The 19,618-nt window shown below is 39.4% G+C and overlaps 1 protein-coding gene across 4 annotated transcripts in view; it reads left to right on the top strand.

The window, feature by feature from the left end:
* The window catches only part of GSAP (gamma-secretase activating protein), an 82,037-nt gene that overhangs the window by 25,853 nt on the left and 36,566 nt on the right, over nucleotides 1-19,618 (top strand). For all 4 annotated transcript variants that reach the window (XR_013967621.1, XM_080817961.1, XM_080817960.1 and 1 more), the window contains 7 exons: nucleotides 163-212; nucleotides 3,506-3,610; nucleotides 3,832-3,891; nucleotides 5,029-5,072; nucleotides 6,081-6,166; nucleotides 14,218-14,295; nucleotides 16,005-16,082. Coding sequence is in view for 3 of the 4 variants with exons in the window: in XM_080817961.1 (XP_080674087.1) it covers nucleotides 163-212; nucleotides 3,506-3,610; nucleotides 3,832-3,891; nucleotides 5,029-5,072; nucleotides 6,081-6,166; nucleotides 14,218-14,295; nucleotides 16,005-16,082 (501 nt within the window). In the remaining variant the exon portion in view is untranslated. The remainder of the gene's footprint in view (nucleotides 1-162; nucleotides 213-3,505; nucleotides 3,611-3,831; nucleotides 3,892-5,028; nucleotides 5,073-6,080; nucleotides 6,167-14,217; nucleotides 14,296-16,004; nucleotides 16,083-19,618) is intronic.

Here is a 19,618-nt window from a genome sequence, read left to right as displayed (position 1 = left end):
ACTTGTATCATGAAACTGCTGTGTGTAATGATACTGTTTTTCCAACCGGCTGATTAATCTGCTTTGTCTTTATAAATCAAGGTTCACCACTGTTAGGGGTAAAAAAGTGCTCACGATTTTTATAAAGGTTCAACTGTCTTTCTCTTGTTTCTCTTTTTAAAGATATTGAAAAGTTTCGTATCCAAGTCATCCAAGAAGATGGAAATAGAGTGGTAAATATTTGAAATCTCTTTTACTTCGAAGTTTTTTCCCCACAGAGTGGCATTTCGAGACTGTTAAAGATAGAGTAATGTTATAGACCCAGACTACTTTCTTTATTTCATGTCTTTCACATTAGAGACTTGCTGTTGTAACATGTGGAATAATACAAGACATGTAAAGGAGTTAATTATCTCCTTTATCTTGACCTCACTCTCCAACCTCAGTCTCCTGAGGTAACTCAAGACAGCCTTGTGGGACTCTTTCCGCACCTTTACACGCAGTTGGGTGCACATGCACGGATTCAGTTGTTTTTACCAAAATAGAATCATAATATGTATGTTAATTGGCCATTTTGGTTTTTGCTTTTGACTTCATATATCAGGGTTATTCCTATAGGTTTTTATTTTTATTTTTTATTTTTTATTTTTTTAAAATATTTTATTTATTTATTCGACAGACAGAGATCACAAGTAGGCAGAGAGGCAGGCAGAGAGAGAGAGAGAGGAGGAAGCAGGCTCCCTGCAGAGCAGAGAGCCCGACGCGGGACTCGATCCCTGAACCCTGAGATCATGACCCGAGCTGAAGGCAGAGGCTTAACCCACTGAGCCACCCAGGCGCCCCTCCTATAGGTTTTTAAATGGAGATAGAACACTTTCCCCCCTAATTTTTAGACATATGTAAAATAAATGGGATCATAACATATGTTTTTATATATATATATACACATACATATATGTATATCTATATAAAAGAGGAGGTATATATAGTTCTATAGTTCAATTGTCTTCTTTTTTCTTTTTTTTTATTGCTTGTATTCCACTTCTCCCTTGCCTTTTCACCTCTAACTTTTGTCTGTAACCTATTATGTTTTCTTTCATGTACTTCTCTGAACCTGTGTATTTGCCATCCCCACCCCTGACACACCCAGGGGTTTATCCTTCACTTCTTCCTCATTCAACTTTGTGGCATTATCTACAAGTCAACCAGAATAGGTCAATTCATTCTTTTTAGAAGTACATAATGGTCCCTGGTATGGATGTACACAGTTTCAGTCATTCTCCCTTGGGTGGACACTCACTTGATTGCCACTTCTTTGTTGTTGTTTTTCATCTGTGTGTGTTACAAATCATCTCAAAATTTTTTTATAGCTTTACGTATTTGGTACACATATTTCTTTGGGCTAAATCCTCAGGGATGGATAGTTGGGTTGACAGGTATATGCATTTAATATATTTCAATAGATTTTGCTAGCTTGCTTTCCAAAAAACCTTGTAACAATTCGCAGTTGTACAAGCAATGGGTAAGAGTACCCCTTCCCTCTATCCATACCAGTCATAGGTGCATTTGCCCTTTTTAAAAAATATTTCCAATTTGTTGAGGGTTAAGTTGATAACATTATTATTTTAGTTGGTATTTCCATTAATATCACTGGCTGTGTGAATTTGTTTTTCTGAAAATTGCTTAGTTATATCCTTGTCTATTTTTCTATTGGGTTGTCTTTTTTCTTGACCATGAAAGATCATAACATATTATTGATATTAAAAATTACTTCCTTCAATATTTAAATAGCTTGCATCAAAATAATCCTTCTCTGAAGATTTTAATTTTAAAGTTACATGAAGAACATGAAATGGAAAATGGTATTTATTTATTATATATCTCTGATTGAAAGCCTCAAATGAAGAGGCCTGGCTGGAAAATGACTAGAAAGTGTATCGCTGGAGCCCTGGGCCACCAGGGGCATTGTGGCAGGCTACAGATGCCAGGCTTGGCCCGGGGTCAGAAAAGAGGCTAGAGAGGAAGACGAACCAAGGCAGAATCCCAAAGCCAGCAATGCGAATTTAGAGGAGACAGTCACATAAACAATCCAGGGTCAGTGAAATAAACAAGACCAGGAATGGGGATAGACAGAGGAAGATAGATAGAAGAAGGGCTGGGAGCCATGAAGCTACGGCAGAGTGAGGCCAGGGGACACCTGTCAGCGACCAACGTGGTGTGGCCACAGCACACCATCATCCTTGCCTGCCCTCCTCTGAAGCATCGCTGCCCTCCTTCTTGTTCTTGTTCTTGTTCTTCTTCTTTTTTTAAGATTTATTTATTTATTTGAAAGAGAGAGCACACACATATATGGGGAAGGAGCAGAGGGAGAGAAAGTCTCGAGCAGACACCCCACTGAGCGCAGAGCAGGCATGGGAGTTGATCCCAGGACCCTGAGAGCACAACCTGAGCTGAAACCAAAAGTCAGATGCCTAATTGACTGAGCCCCCAGGGGCCCCCACTGTCCATATCTTTAAGGGCTTAGATGACAGCTTCTCAAGGCAGTGTGTGGTTCCATGCATTCATAACAACATCGTGTGGCAGATAGGCAGTGGTTTAATTATCCCCATGTTTTCAGAGCAAGCAAGGCTCCCAGAGATGAGGGAACTCTAGAGAGGGACAAAATTGAGATGTGCATCTGGGTGACCACACTCTGATGATCATGTTCTTGTAGTATATATATACCTTTATCGGGTCCCCAAATCTGTTCTAATTGAACACATTTCAGAAGAATAGAAACAAGATGCATTGCCCAAAGTTTAGAATCTTATTGAGAACAGAAGTTGAGAATATAAAGGTGTTGTAGGAAAGTGCATCGGGGTAGACTTACAGCATTAGTTCACTGTAACGGTAATAGAAGTACGCCAGAGTACCGTAAGAATACAGAGGGGAGGAGCTTTGCCTTGGGAGGAGGTGAGGGAGGGCTTTGTACAGGAGGCCATGCCTAAGTTGGGTCTTGAAGGAGGGGCAGTATCACCATACTCACTGCGGAAGACATAAAGGTAAGAAGCATGACCAAAGACACAAGAATAGCTTATGGCCGATCTGGGGGACAGTTTTCCCCATCCCCAGGCCTGAGTTCTTTCCTTGGCATCACAGCTGCTATCTTTGGTGGTAAAGCCCCTTTGTCTACAGACACCTGAGCAGGCTATGTATCGAATGGGAAGCTTTGAATCTTCTGTTGGCCCCGGTGTTGATTTGTGGTAGGTGTGTCTTTGCCTTCAACAGCCTCAGCCCGTCTGGCTAACTAGGGACAAGAATAATATAGTTTGTTATAGAGTGTTTGGAAAGAGCTAGTAATTAAATCATGCCTTTAGTCTTTTCTGGAAAGGCTTTCCGTGTGTATGTGTTGGGGGTAGGGGAATGCTAAAAATAAACTGTGGAAATATTTACCTGTATTATAAAGATAAAATATGCAAAATCATAAATCCAGAAATAGTCTCCTTTAAAATAGTTGGTTATCTCTAAAATCTCTTTGCCTCTTTAGGTACTTAAAGACTCTGGCCATCTCCCAAGAGAGAGGGTAGCTGAGGATTTTGTTTGGGCTCAATGGGATATGTCAGAGCAGAGATTATACTACATTGACCTGAAGGTAAAAACTAGTTCACTGGCCTCCTTTTCCCCAGAACAACTTAATTTGGACATTCTCATTATTATAATTTATTAATCACTGCATCTCTAAACCCATGTGAGGTTCAAACTCAAAACCCCAAGATCAAGAGTTGCACACTCTACCACCTAAGCCAGTCAGGTGCCCTTTGTTGATTTTCTTCTTTTTTTGTAATTTGTCATTTATTCTCTTTTCTCTTTTAGATATCAAGGAGTGTCTTAAAATGCATCCAGTTTTCTGCTGATGGGAAGTTTAACTTAATGGTAAGTCCAAGAGAATGATGGGCAATAGGAAATTTTAGGACACATGGCCTCCTTTTAAAGAGAGCTGTTATCAGAAATAGCATTTTAGCATTCTTGTTGTGTTAGTCACTTGCATGAGTGACAAATACAGTAAACACAGGTGATTCGAAGAGCACACAGGAAATTTCTGCTAATCGAATACCTCTTATTAAAGACACAAGCGTATGAGTGAGGACGTGTAGAAGGTAGTAGGTATGGTCTATAGTAGATAGCTTTAAGTGGTTAAAAGTCAGTCAACCCAAAAAGACTTGTGAGGATGGTGGATTTGAGAGAAAGCTAAAACATCAATGAGAGTGTATCGTCTAATTAGTAAAAATCTAGCATCACTCCTGGCAAAGCCATTTGGAATGCTGGTCTTGTGGGGAGGAGTCCTAAATATCTTTACCTGTGATGAAGAGAATGTTATTCTTCACTAGGATTAGTACTGGTATCCTATATAGATTGATATCATAGCATTACAAGAATTTCATTTATTCCTCCTGCCCTTTTTTTTTTTTTTTTAAACTCACTCATTCTTCTTCTAAAGGCATCCAGTCCTTCCCTCCGTGCATGGTCATCTGTGTCTTGTAAAAAGTCTACCCCTCCTGATTGGCGTATTATATAACCCATTTATGATATTCAAAGCTGAGGCAAAGTTTGTCAAGTATTAGCCCTTTAAGAAATAAATATACACCAAGCCTCTGATTGTGTGTAAACTCTAGAATATTCCCAATGGACTTCCTGTGCTGTGAATTTGGGGGACAACATCATTTTTTTTTTAAAAGATTTTATTTATTTATTTGACAGACATCACAAGTAGGCAGAGAGGCAGGCAGAGAGAGAAGGGAGGAAGCAGGCTCCCCACTGAGCAGAGAGCCGGATGCAGGGTGCAGGGCTCGATCCCAGGACCCCAGGATCATGACCCGAGCTGAAGGCAGAGGCTTTAACCCACTGAGCCACTCAGGTGCCCCTGGGGGATAACATCTTAAGATAATGATGGTTAAAAGGACTTTTCATCAGTAGGCAAGCACAGCATTGTCAGACTTGCTCTGGGTTTTAGAGCTATTATTGCTAAATTAATGTCATTTTTTGGTTTGTTTTCTCATGACTTTTTGACAGTTCGAAGCACCCTTGGATATAACATTAAGTGACTCGGGATTTAAGTAAGTTACTCATTGATTACTGCTAATTTTTATAGATACTCTGGGCAGAATGATTATATTTATACCTAATGTATGGTATGCAGATATAAGGACAATTCAATATTCTCTGTGTGTGTGTTTGTGTGTGAGACCTTTGATATTTCTGTTCTCTATAGGCAATATAAACAACTTTATCAAGCACGAACACAGAATTTTTCATGTAAAGTCAATCATATTGATTTTTGTAGCCGTTTATTCCTGTAGGATGTTTCCATTTCTTTTGATCTGTGGAAGTGCTTTTCCTGTGATTCAGTGAAAGGATTTGAACAAACATCAAACCCCCTCTCTCATTGCCATCTGAGAGCAGGTTGCAATCAATCGATGTGTGGCTCAGCTGTGTCTGTTGTGTTACCATTTTTCTGTTTTCCTTTTTACACCTTTACAAAGGTGAGCTTTTCTTCCCCCAGACTAGTTTATATTGAGTGAAAACATGAACATTTTTGAAAAAATAGACACAAGCCCACTAGTGCACAGAAGAGATCAAAGTCTTCTTGAATTAGAATCATGATAACCCTAAACTGTTTTGTGTTTCAGTAGCTTTATCTCTTCATATATGAACACTGGGTTATGCTTGTTTTGAAACCGTATATGTGGTTCTCTCTTTTAGAAAAAAGTTCTGGTACTTTTAACTTCTGTTTTTCTTTTTTTCTCTCTATTGCCAGGGCCATGCCATTTATGTATTTTTTGTTACTATTTTTATACTGTTTTAGTTATACAAAAAAATAAACATCAACTTAAATTTCTCAGGCACAAGTCTTTACTTCTGTGGGTATGTTATAGTGGTTACTACCCTTTATGAAGGAACTTTAATTTTTATTTATTTTTACTTAAATTCTTATTAAAGTGTGGTTGACACACAATGTTATATTAGTTTCAAGCATACGACATACAGTGCAATGCTCACTGCCTTAAGTGAAAGAGGGAACTAATTTTTAAATGCATTCAGTTTCTTATCCTTTATGTTCTTAGACTTGTAAACTTTGGATGTGATGATCTTCAAGACCGAAAGAACTTATCCAAACACCTGACCCTGTGCGTTTTTACCAACCATACAGGTAGACTCAAGATTGTATTTATCAATTTATTCAGTTATACTGAGTTCTGTAAAAAATGTAGTCATCGTTTAGCCATAAGGGTCCTGAAAATATACTTAAAATATACGATATGACATATGTGATCAGACGGATATTTATATACCAATTATATTCTCCACTATAGTTTTATACATTCGCTGCTTGTATTAAAGAAGCCACAGTCAACAGTCAGCAGGGTTATTGTTCTAGTAATTATTTCTGGTTTTTAAAAGGGGGATAGATTCATATGTGATTGATCCACATTTTCACCTGTTCCATCTTTTAGCAAATGGCATCCTATTACAGGGATGCTTTCTGTGTCAGGCTTACTGATAAATTTGGGTTCTAAAGCTATGTACCTAGCTGCTCTAAGAATCATTCTGTAACTTACTGAGCTAACAACCAAAGCTGGACATACAGTTATTAGTGTACTGTAATTGTCTAAACAGTCAACTCTAACAGCGAAATCTAATAGCTTTTTTAAATACTCGAGCTCGAGTGGACAGTTACCACTGAGTTAAGTAGCACTTGGAGTAAAACTGTATTCCTTTAAAGCCAAATTATGTGGTATTCACAAAGCCAGTGTTTATGGAAACTTAATGTGTGCTGGGTATTGGAGATAACAATGATGAGCAAAACGGACCTTTTATTAGTACAGAAGTTACTGTTTGGAATTTAGACGTTGTGTAAGTACACACATAGTATTTCAATAGAATTGTGATAAATTATAGGAATTAGGAAGTTATGAGAGTATATAATGGAGGTTTAATGGAAGATGCTAAGGTCTTCAGAAACGTTCTACTTCAGCTCATCTATCCCTGTTGGTCTTACCCAACTCCAGGACCCAACTCCAGGACATTGTGCCGCATTCTGTCTTAGTCCTGAAAATTGTCCCCTTTTCCACCTCACTCCATAATCCATCCCATTTTTTCCAGTTTCTCTCAGGCATGAAGTCCCTCCATAAGCCAGTTTTGGGAGTTTAGGGAAGGAAGTGATATTTCATTTGAGACTCGGAGGGTGTATGTGAACTAAGAACCATGTAACTGAAGTAGAGTGAGGAAGCAGGAGAGGACTGTGGGGGAGCTGAAGAGCAGGCTTGAGCCAAGTGATATAGGGCCTTGAAGACCGTGAAAGATTTTATATTTTATTCTCAGAGTTCTAAGATCATTAAAGCCTTTTTAAAAATTTTTTAGAATGTTCAAGCATTACAGGAAAGTTCAAGAGCAGAATGAACATTCATGTACATTTTACTTAATTGTGTCATTTACAATGTTTGCTTGATCATTCTCCCCATGCATGGGTCCCATATTCTCCCTTTTGACTAAACCATTCAAAAGTAAGTTGCAGACATCCTGACACTTTACCACTAAATAATTTGGCATGTATCTCCTTAGGTCAAGGATACTCCTTTACATAACTTCCGTTCCATTATCACTGAGAAAAATTAATCACACTAATAATTATTTCATATTCAAATTTCCATAATTATTTTTAAAAGTCCTATATATGTATAGATTTCTATATGTGTACATATATGCATATGTGTTATATATGTATGTATGCGTACAAATGAATAAATGTGTACACATGTGTATAACTTTTAAAGTCAGGATGCCATCAAGACTCATGTATTATTTTTGGTTATTATGTCTTTGTCATCTGTTTTAATGTAGATCACTTCCCTCCCCCTATGCTCTACCCCCTTTGTTTTTCTTCTGCAACATTGATATTTTGTTACATTTGTTAAATGTCCTACATTCTGGATTTGTCTCATTGTTTCCTTGTGGAAGTATTTAACTCCTTCCTTTATGCTCCACATTCTCTGAAAATAGGTAGTTAGACTGAAAGGCACCATTACACATAGGTTAAAATTTTTTCATAAGGACACTTCGTGGGTGATATTGTGAAATTTACTTACACCAGATCAGGAGGCACATAATGTCAGGATGTCCTACTGTTTGTGATGCCAAGTTTGGTCATTCAGCTACATGGTAACCACAGTCGCTCCCCCTTAAAAAGGTCCATTTTAATCCTTGCTTAAGTGATCTGTGAAGTATTTGGCACTGTGGGAGTGCCCCATTCCCCAGCAACTTCTCACGCGGCATTCCTTGATGCTGCTTCATGGAAGTGTTTTCAGCAGGCAGTGATGTGATTAGATATGTATTTTTGAAAGGTCACTGGCTGCCGTGTGAAGAATGGATTGGAGGAGGTGAGAGGAAAAGTGGGCAATGAGCAGTTAGGTTGAGTTTGTAGTCCCACGTTTGGGTGGAGGACGGCTTGAACTAGGATGGGGGGCAGAGGTGATGACTAGATGGGTTTGAGATGCGTTTGGAGATAGAACTGAGAAGACTGGCTGTCAGCCAGAAAGGAATGGTTCTCAGGTTTCTGGTATAAGCAAGTGGGTGAAAAAGAGGGCCATTTTCTGATGTGTAGTGGTTTGGGTGGGGCCTTGAAAGGGAGATGGTGAGGGTTGTTTTGGACATGTCAACCTAGAGATCTGGGACTCAGGACGGGGCATGAACAAAGGTGGCAGGTTTTTAAACTATAGTGGGCATTTGAAGCCTTGGCAGGATATAGGGTCAAGAGGGAAGAAGCTGAGGAATAAAATTTGAGAAGCAAATATGTAAAGGTGAGGTTGAATATCCAAAGAAGAAGAAAAGAAGAGTGTCTGGAGAGAAGGGGAAAACCAAGTGCTTTGCTATAGCAGCCAAAGGCAGAGGGAGTTTGACCAAGGGGAAGGTGGCTAAGCGTTAGTAGGTAGTGAAAGCTGGAGATCCGGGGTCTGGGAGCACGGAGGTGAACGTGAGCACTTTGTTTGGGTGCCCGAGGTGGAATTTTGGTGGTCCTGGGTCAAATGGCATGTGGGAGGTAAAAAAAATCACAACAGGTGTAGACATGAGAGACGCAGCAGCTGGAAGGGGAAGAAAGATTTAGGGAATATTATTTTTGAAGATGGTAGAGACTCCAGTATGTTTGAACGCTCACGAGGCCAGAGAGAAGCCGACAGTACACGGCAGACAGGAAGAATGGGTCGAGTGCGTTTGCTGCGCGGGTGGGAGGTAATGGGGTCCAGAGCTCGAGTCGGGGGACGAGGGTCGGTTCTTCCCTAGGACTTCACTTGAAATCTGCTGACTACAAACAGTCATTTTAGGCTTTCCTTCTTTGAAGCTGTAATTCCTTTTCATTTTATTCCCATAGGAATTTCTCATGAACAGTAGCAGCTATAACTTAGAAAGGGGTGATCTGTGACATCAGATGTTGGGTTTATCGGCATGAGGGGTGGAAGAATCTGTTCTTCCCTTTCTCAGCGATGGCTCGGGGAGTCGAGCAGGAGCCTTGCTCTTCACAGTCGGCTCTGAAATAGAAATAAGCCTGTTCCAAATGGGATGCTTCTCGATTTAGGATGCAGCCGGCCAGAGAAGTAACCTTTGGGTTTTTAACTGATAAGCCGCCAGCTCATGTATTTCCCAAATGGCTTTTTAAAGATGATTTTTTTTTTCCACCTTTGTCGTTAAACAAACGAAAACCTACTTCGGTGAAGTAGGAATGGAGAAGGGAGCAAAGAGACTCATCCCCACACGGCTCCCTGAACTCTAGAGAGCCTCATTTCCCATGGGCGTGGAGCCCAGAGAACAGGGTTCATGAAATGAATGCTGGCAGACTCAGGGTCTTAAACAGATGCAACGTTGTGTCCGTGATGATGCCGTCACAGTATTTGATGTTCATTTGTCACATGTTGGTCATTGGGAGCTACTTTGCCCTTTCAGGGTTACTTGTTACCTTCTTCTTCTTCTTTTTTTTTTTTTTTTAAAGATTTTATTTATTCATTTATTTATTTGAGAGAGAGAGAGAGCATGAGAAGGGGGAGGGTCAGAGGAATAAGCAGACTCCCAGCTGAGTAGGGAGCCTGATGCGGGACTCGATCCAGGGACTCCAGGATCATGACCTGAGCTGAAGGCAGTCGCTTAACCAACTGAGCCATCCAGGCAACCCACTTGTTACCTTCTTGAAAGCATCTTTGTCCTGAATTTTCCTGCCCTAAGGCATGAAATCCCCTACCTTTTAAGTAACGAGAGGTTAAATGGAGGGGTTGCTGATGACCGGCGATGATGGGCAAAAGGGCTGCTTCTGTATAAAGATTGATCTCATGCAGATTCTTTTTTTTTTTTAAGATTTTATTTATTTATTTGACAGAGAGAGAGATCACAAGTAAGCAGAGAGGCAGGCAGAGAGAGGGGGAAGCAGGCTCCCTGCTGAGCAGAGAGCCTGATGCAGGGCTTGGTCCCAGGACCCTGGGATCATGAACTGAGCCGAAGACAGAGGCTTAACCCACTGAGCCACCCAGGCACCCCGATCTCATGTAGATTCTTAAAAATAGTTTCTAGCAGGAGGGTAAACCAGAGATTCCCTAAAGCAGTGAAGGGAAGAAAATATTCTTTTTTTTTTTTTTAAGATTTTATTTATTTATTTGAGAAAGAGCGAGAGATAGCACAAGCACAGGGAGGGGTGGAAGTAGAAGCAGAGTCCCCACTGAACAGGGAGCCTGATGCAGGACTTGATCCCAGGACCCTGGGATCATGACCTGAGCCAAAGGCAGATGCTTAACTGTCTGAGCCACAGGCACCCAAGGAAAGAAAATATTCTTATTCCTGTCCCATCTAATAGTCAGCTGTGCAGCTACGCTTAAGCCAGTGGCTGTCATTCTTTCTTGGGCACCATCAACTGGGAGGTGGTGAGGGGTGAAAAGTGTACATTCTCTTTCCTGTTCATATAATTGCAAGAGTTACCCTCCACAAGTTCCCAGAATTAGTCCTGTGTTTTAGCATTTTATAGAGCCTTTTACAATGAGATAATTTCCCTTGGAAAACTTTGTCCATAATAGCTTTCATTGTCCAAATAGTTTCCCAAAGCCTAGCCAACTTTAAGATTTTTATCTTCATCATTGATGAATATTTATTAAACATCTCTTTTTAGATACACCATTAAGAGCATGCTTTGTTTTTTCAAACTGTGACTTCCCCCAACTTGTAAATAGCAGCTAAATCATTATGGAAGAAGAATAATCACAGCTAACCTTTACAGGCAGATATAATTTCTTCGGCAGAGCTTTATATATACTATCTCATTTAATTCTTATGTAGGAACTATATGAAGTAGGTTCTATATTTTCTTTATTTACAGATGAGGAAACTGAGATTTAAAGAATTTGATTATGTTGCCCCAACTACATTTTATTTATTTTTAAGTTTATTTACTTATTTAAGTAATCTCTACACCCAACATGGGGCTTGAACCCATGACCCTGAAATCAGGAGTCACACACTCCATCAACTGAACGAGCCAGGCACCCTGGCTTAGACACATTTTAAAAATATTGATGCCTGGGGTGACTGGGTGGGTTGGTCAGTTGAGCATCTGACTCTTGATTCCTGCTCAGGTCATGATGTCAGGGTCGTGACAGGGTCCAGTGTCAGGCTCTGCGCTGGGCATGGAGCCTGCTTGGACTTCTCTCTCTTGCTCCTCCCACAGTGTCCTCTCCCCCTTTAAAAAAAAAAATACTGATGCCTGGCCTGGCTCTTGCCTTCAGAGATTCTGGTTCAGTCGATCTAATGGGAAGCTTGAGAATCTGTGAGTTCCAGGTGAGTTTAATGTACTCTCAAGGTTGAGAACCAGTGCTGCATTGCTGGGTTGTCCAATATGGTAGCCACTAGCTACATGGGGCCCTTGATGTTAATTAAAATTAAATAAAAGTTTCTCAGTCACAGTAGCTACATTCTAAATGCTCAGTAGTCACCTGTGGCTAGTGGCTACCAGTTTGGACAGCACAGATATAACACATTCCTATTATCAAAGAAAATGCTATGGATGGGAGAAGCTTTGCAGAATCTGTACACATCCCATGTCACCTTGCTGTGTCTTTATTTTTTTCCCCACTTTGGGCTTGGGAAAGGGAATTAAACCACAACCTCATTTGGAAATATTTGCTTATGAGACCTAAAGATGGCTCTTGGTGTATGTAATTGGATACATTTATTCTACACCTCACTTTAACTTTCTTCAAAACAAGAAGACTGGGGCACCAGTCTTCTGGGTGGCTCAGTGGGTTAAAGTCTCTGCCTTCGGCTCAGGTCATGGTCTCAGGGTCCTGGGATTGAGCCCCACATCGGGCTCTCTGCTCGGCAGGGAGCCTGCTTCCCTTCCTCTCTCTCTGCCTACTTGTGATTTCTGTCTGTTAAATAAATAAATAATTAATTAAAAAACAAAACAAAGCAAGGCTGATGCCCTCCATTCTCTAAAGGATGGAGCGTGGAGGAATTTGCTAGAATAGGGGATATAATCTTCTTTATATTGTTGACATTTCATGTTTGTGCCTCAGGATAGATTCCTACAAGAAGACTTTGGGTTGACAGGTATGAATATATTTAAGTCCCTGCAAAACTATTTCAGAGAGGTTGTACCAGTTCCCTCTGTTATTTGAGAATGTTCTTCTTACTCTTCCCTTGCCAGAATTGATTATCATTTTAAAAACTGTGCTAATATGAAAGGAAAAATATGGTGCCTTTAAAATTTTTTATTTTGTTATTACCAGAACAGCTAAACTTTTAACTATGTTTGCTAAATATTCTTTCTCCTTATAATCATAAAACATAAAAGAACAGGATAAAGCAGTCGTTTTTCGCTGGTAGTATGTTTATGAAAGTAGTCAAAGTGGTACATGGAACTTTTTAAACTGTTATAATTATTATTTTTGTTTATGCTTTAGTATAGTGTTACTTTGATTCTTAGTGAGTCTGCTGTAATTTTAAAGAGAAGTTATTATTGTGTACTCAGTAACCATAACAGTAATTTTACATCTAACAGAATTGTTACTATTTGTACCTGATGAAATTTTTCTTTTTTTGTTATTTTGCAACTAAGATATTGGAATAAAATGTACTTCTAACAATATGATGTGGTTTTAAATGTTATTAAAAATGGTCACAAATGATAAACATTGTAACAGAACATTCATTAATGTCGTTAAGTAGCCTTCTTAGAGAAAATTGGCTTTTTTTTTTTTTTATCACCATGATTCTTTGATAAAGGACCTAGTGAAGGATAACAGAGGAAATGTTGCTATTCATGGAAGTAGAGTAATGATTGAATTTACACAGCTACTTAATTTTAGCGTTGGGACTAGAACCCAGCTTTCTAGACCTTGGTCAATTTCCTTTCTACCCTGGAAATCTCCTGCTTCAGGTGATCACATAAATGTTAGCACTGGAAGTATCAGTTTCAGCATAATGCCTTCCATGGTAGGTCTTTGATGAGCACATCTAGTCTATGTGTCTAGCAACAGCTGTTAGAGATGATGGACATATCCCACCCATGTTCTAGAGCATGTGAAGGCTGAGAGTGTTCTGGAGCCATGGGCTAAGAGAAGGTGGTCAGGGCTCATCTGGAAAGATCACTGTGCCAGGAGCTCTCTCCTTTGCACTTGAGCCGAGGCTCTCAGTGACCCACATATGGGTGGGTATGGGCCAACACACACTTGCTCCTACTGCCCCAGTTTGCCTTCCAATTCCAGATGGAATAAAGACTGGAAAGTGTCTGTAAAGAGGAGACACATTTTGGTCAACTGGCGTCTACATTAGTAGTAGCCAGAAGGCAAGCTAAATAAGAGAGCGGGGCAATATATGTATATGAGAACAATCTCCTTTGTGACCTTCCCTAGACTCCCATGATTTCATATACAGGAGTAGATCTCTATTCATTTTCCTATCCTCTCCTATCCTTCAATAGCTCACCACAGTACATTACATTACTTATTACAAAATTTTTAAATTACATTACATGCACAGTGTGTGCTGAGTAATTGTTGAACTGAAATTTCTCAGCAGCTTGTTAATAAACCGTTTCTAGAATTTGGGAATAATCTATGAGGTAGATTGAGTCAGAACATCTAGAGGAAGAGAAGAAAGGTTAAGTGGCTTAGAAAACTTTTTGTCTCTGATTCTTTTCAGCTCCACTAAATAATACCTTCTTCCTTCTAGGGACTTTGTGTGTATGTTACAGTCCGAAGTTTGACTCTTGGGAAAAAATCACGTATTCAGTGTTTTACTTTCATAAAGGTACATGTCATTTATTCTTAATTTTTTATTTTTATGTAATCACTTTTTCCAAATAGTAGCAAATTAGATAAATTTTAAAGTCTTACTACCATGTAATAAATTTTTTCAGTACATTCTATACCTATATAATACGTGTTTCCTGAAGAAATTCACTAATGATGAATATAGTTCACCCTTGAACCACATGAATTTGAGTTGCACGGATCCACTTACATTCAGGGTTTTTTTTTTTTTTTTAATACAGTATAGTACTGTGAATGTACTTTCTCTTCCTTATGATTTTTCTTAATAACATTTTCTCTCTTCTTTTTAATTTTTTTTTACTGTGAGAATACAGTATAATACATATAACATATGAAATATGTGTTAATGGACTGTTTGTGTTATCAGAAAGGCTTCTGGTTAGCAGTAGGCTATTAGGAGTTAACTTTTGACTCTCCCAAAACTTATGCATGGATTTTTGACTGCTCAGGTGTTGGCACCCCTAACCTCCATGTCGTTCAAGGGTCAACTGTATTGACTTAGCTAATGTTTTTGTACTTTTTTCCTGACCTGTATATTTTTCTAGGCCTCTAGGTAGACCAATCCTTGTGGAAATATTTGTCCAAAGTATGTTTATTTGCTTTTTTATTATTACTAGTTGGAAAAAATCAATATATTTAACCTACAAGGTTACGTAGAGTTCTAGTTAAAAGCATCCATCATCTCAGATCTCAACAAGTCTTAGACCTAAGATACCTTTATTTTGATTCACAGTTCTGCGGCCCAGGAAACTAGTTTGTCAGCAGTCAGCCTCAGGGGAGGAGTAAATGCCCAAGCTTTTCTAGTTCTCTAGTTGGCCAGTGTACCCTTTAAAAGTTCTAGTCTGAACCATGGTAAGGCACATTTATTTTGCTTGTTTAGTCCCTTAAAATCAGAATTTATATAGTACATACTGTGGGTGAAATTATATTTTAATTTAAAAATTTTAAATTATAAAAAACAAACAAACAAACAAACAAAACTATGCCAGACCACACCAGAGTTTATTCTGCAGGAATGCCTAACATTACTTTCAGAAGTTAGAAATGTAGGTAAGAAAAGTTTAATACCTCAATAATGAAGAAACTAAAAGCAACTTCAGTAGACAGGCTTTAATAGCATAAGTTGGATTTTTCTTTTGTGGGAAGTTTTCATACATTTTTCTAATGATTAATATAATGGTTAAAACCATAAATAAAACTTCTCTGAAAGTTTTATTAAGGGTTACTAATTCTGATGAAGAGTTAGAACAGTGGAGCGTGAAGCCCAGTACCCTGAGTTTAGTTGATAGTCTACTAAGTGACTGAGAGAAGTCTCAGGGGGTCTTGATGACAGCAAGAACGTTCAGTAAACTGTGGGGGCCAGTGAGCCACCTGGTCTCCTCCACCTTTTGGATCCTGTGATAGATTCCTTCGGATCCTTCTGTCCCAGCACATCCCACCTTATAAGGTCTAATATTATACGATAAGCCCAGAACAACTACTGGATCCTGATTGCACTGTGATTTACCTTCTGTGTGGTATTTGGAGAGTGGTGGAGAACCATGAAATCTAGAAGTCAGAGACCCTTGCTTCATCAGTTTCACAGCTCCTAAATGTTGAGTATTACATAGAGTAATAGCCTTGGGTGGAATTCTGGCTCTTTGTTTCTTACCATTCTTTCCTTGGCTTCCTGTTCTCTCTCCACAGGGCACAGCAAGACCTTCACTGCTGCTCTAGGGAGCGTAGACTCACATGTGACTAAGGGCCTTACTTTTCTCAACCTTGGTGAGTGACAGAGAGATGCGTCTCTGCTCGGACCCTCCTTTCTAGTACTTGTGATACTCAGCCTTTTATATCTCATTTTCTTATCCGTGCACTCCATTTTCTCCCGCCCCTTTAGGACTTGGATTGGGATGACAGCCACTGACCTTTTAGAGGCCTAGGAGGGGAAGGGTTTCTCTGGAAACCTTGGCACCCCTAACTTCTCTGTTGTTCAAGGGTCAACTGGATTAAGTTAGTTAATATTCTCATTTTTTTCCCTGACCTATATCTTTTTCTAGGCCAATCCTTTTGGACATATTTGTGTCCCCCATTCAGATCAGCCTTTGGGGAGGGGATGCATCTCCCTCTTTAGAGAATCTAGGCTGTGAGCTTTCCTATGTGTTTTAGTAGTAATCCAAAAAAGCCATTTGTTAGTATAAAAATGATGACGGCCACCTGTGTGGCTCAGTCAGTTAGGCTACCTTTGGTTCAGGTCATGATCTCAGGGTCCTGGGATGGAGCCCTGTGTCCTTCTCCCCCCACCCTTGGCTCATGCTTGCTCGCTCTCTCTCTCTCAAATAAATAAATAAATCTTTAAAAAAAAAAAAATGACAGTGAATGGGATGTTCCCTAAAAGCCTATGAGAGAAAATACATCATGTTGTCCCTTGATTCTAGAGAGGACAAAGATCTTTGAGAAATTGTCCATTCCCTGTTGTTAATTGCTAAGAGCTTCCAAGTCCTATAAAGGACTTAAAAATCAGCTTAAATGTGTTAATTTTCATTGAGTAAATATGGTAAGGGAACTTGAGTGCTAGGTTTGAACATATTAATGGACTCTATAGTGAAGAAAATCAAGAAAGGGTTTATTGTACCAACCTCCTGAAAACTGCTTTTCCATGTCAGTTGGGATGAGGGGCACAAACAGGTTAGCAGAAGACTAACTAACAGAGCTATTACTTGCCTACCTACGGGACATGGCACAATATTCAAAAAAGAAAAGCTTCAGGTTTACAGCACATGATTCTTTAATATGTTCTCCTATTCCTGTTCCCCAGTCTGCCTGTTATTATGACAAAAGCTTAGGAAGGTATAATGTGAGGGAGCTGGGCAAAATGAGAACAAAAATGACAAAGTTGATTAAAAAAAAGATTTTTCTTTTGAACAATACTGTAGATGAGGTGAGATAGTGAATGTGGAGTGGGCCAGTATGTGGTAAATGTTAACATGAGCTTTGAACCTGTGGGAAATTGCCTTAGAGAGGCCTGAGTCTACTGCTTCCTGTGGTAAGAGAGATAAATATAAAGTTTCCTGGGTCTTGAGACTTGATTCTTATCAGAGAATGCTACATCAACATCCCATTTCAAGAGTGATGTAGGAAACTTTCCGCTAAAAAAAAAACTTAGCATTTTGTCAGGTCAAAGGTAGCCTTCTTTTTTGTCCCCCTGAGAATGACTCTAGAAAAGGGCAGGCATGATTTAATCTATGGTCTTCAGACTGTGGAGCCGGCAGAAATCCTAGAGCTTTGTAAAAATAGGCTCTTACATAAGTTGTCTTTCCTTCTTATACACATTTAGTCTTCTTGGCACAGAATTATACCCAAGCTTAAAACTACTCCAGAGGTAATATTTATGACAACGGTATTGCTTTTGAGTGATGCCTTTTTTCCTATTAATTACATACAACTGTTCTGAATTATCACCCTATTAAAAGGGACTTACTTTGAATATTTTAATTAAAATATTAAAGAATAGAGTTTTAATGTTGATAAGATATTAAAGAATAGAGTTTTCCATGAACCCAGACACCTCTATATAAGAAGGATACATTTGTAAATAAAAAGCTACCATTTAAAAAATGAGTATTATATGCTAAGCATGTTATTTCCATTATCTTGATCCTTAAAACAATTCTGCTTGGTGATATTATCCTCATTTTCCAGGTAATGAAACTGAGCTCAGAAAGGCTGAGATCTGTTCCCAGTCTCCTTTTAGGGTCTCTTATCAGGGACACTGTGTTAGTTTCTCATTGCTGCTATAACAAATTATCACAAATTTAGGGCTTAAAACAACATGAATGTTGTCTTTTGGTTCTGGAGGTCAGAATTCTGAGGTGAGTTTTGAGGGGCTCAAGTCAAGGTGTGGGTAGAAATGGTTCCTTCCAGAGATTCTGGGGAGAAATTAATCCTTGGACACCTCCAGCATCTGGACGCTGGCATTTCTTGGCTTGCGACCCCATCACTCCCATCTCTTTCATCCTTGAGTGATCTTCTCCTCTGTAATCCAGTCTCCTTCTGCCTCTCTCCTGTAAACATATTTATGGTTACCTTGGGTCCACTTGGGTACTCCAGGATACCCTCTGCATCTCCAGGATCCTTGATCTCATCTGCAAGGTGCCTTCCGTCACTTCAGGTGACATGGTCACAGGCTCTGAGATTAGCACATGAACATCTTAGGGGGTCATCATTTGACCTACTACGGGCCCTGTTGGCATTTTCATTGAGACAGTACTTCTTGTGTGAGAGTGTCCTGCACATTAAGGGATTTAAGGACCTTCGCCAAATGGCAGGAGGACTCCCCCTTCCACTCCAGTGACTGCGACAACTCCAAACAACCCTCCTCGCCTTCCAAATGCCTGCTCTCGCAGGGATGTAGTTACCACCCTAGTTAACTGGTTAAATGCTAGGCTAGGAATTAATTTAGGTCGTTTGATGCCTAACCCTTTCCTACCATACTCTACTATATCATTATTTATATATTTCTACTTAAGTGTTGCCATAACAAGAATATTATTGCAAACATTTGTGCTACTCTCGTTAACATCACTTGATCCCCAGTGACCAAGAGGACACTTACTTAAGTCAATGGCTTTGAGTTTTACATCCTCTTTCCTTTCCTTTCCCCTGAATGCCTTCTATGCAAATAATTAACATGCATTTCTTTGCTTCTTAGGAAAAAAGAATCCAGCTGTCTCACTTACAATCTAAATATGTCATCTGTATGACATTCACTGCTCTCATGTGAAAAATTATTGGCAAGGGCTACTTCCACCTTCCCATTCTCCAGAAACCTATTTTTACACCTTGTCTCAATCTGTGTACGAGTGTTCTTCGTACAAAATTATCGAACGCAGGGACTGTGAAGGTGTGAATTCTCGGCAGCTCGCTGTGCAAGGAAATATATTAGTGCTTCACCAAGTGTTAGAATGCCTGTAGAGATTGTTTTGATGAATATCAATTTAAGGGTTCTCTAAACAAAATGACGATGACGATAGTGATGATGACGATGAGTGGGCAAACATAGGAAACAAAATTTTAGGGCGTCTCCCAACCAGCAGAAATGAGGAGGGAAATTCCCATCATAAGCTATTCCCAGACTATCAGATAAAGGAATAATTTATATTGCTTGGTATTTTTTTTCTAATTTCTTTTAGAGGTCATTTAAGTTCAAATAAAGCCACAATTCACTTGACTCAAAATTACATATATCAGTTAAGAAAACCATGGCCAAATGTATGAAGACAACTAACCACAGATAGGAACAAGTGAGATCTGGCAGGAAG

This window comes from Martes martes (assembly GCF_963455335.1).
Source record: "Martes martes genome assembly, chromosome: 11".
Lineage (NCBI taxonomy): Eukaryota > Metazoa > Chordata > Mammalia > Carnivora > Mustelidae > Martes > Martes martes.
The sequence above is the reverse complement of the archived record's forward strand: the minus strand, read 5'-3'. Positions and strand labels throughout refer to the sequence as shown.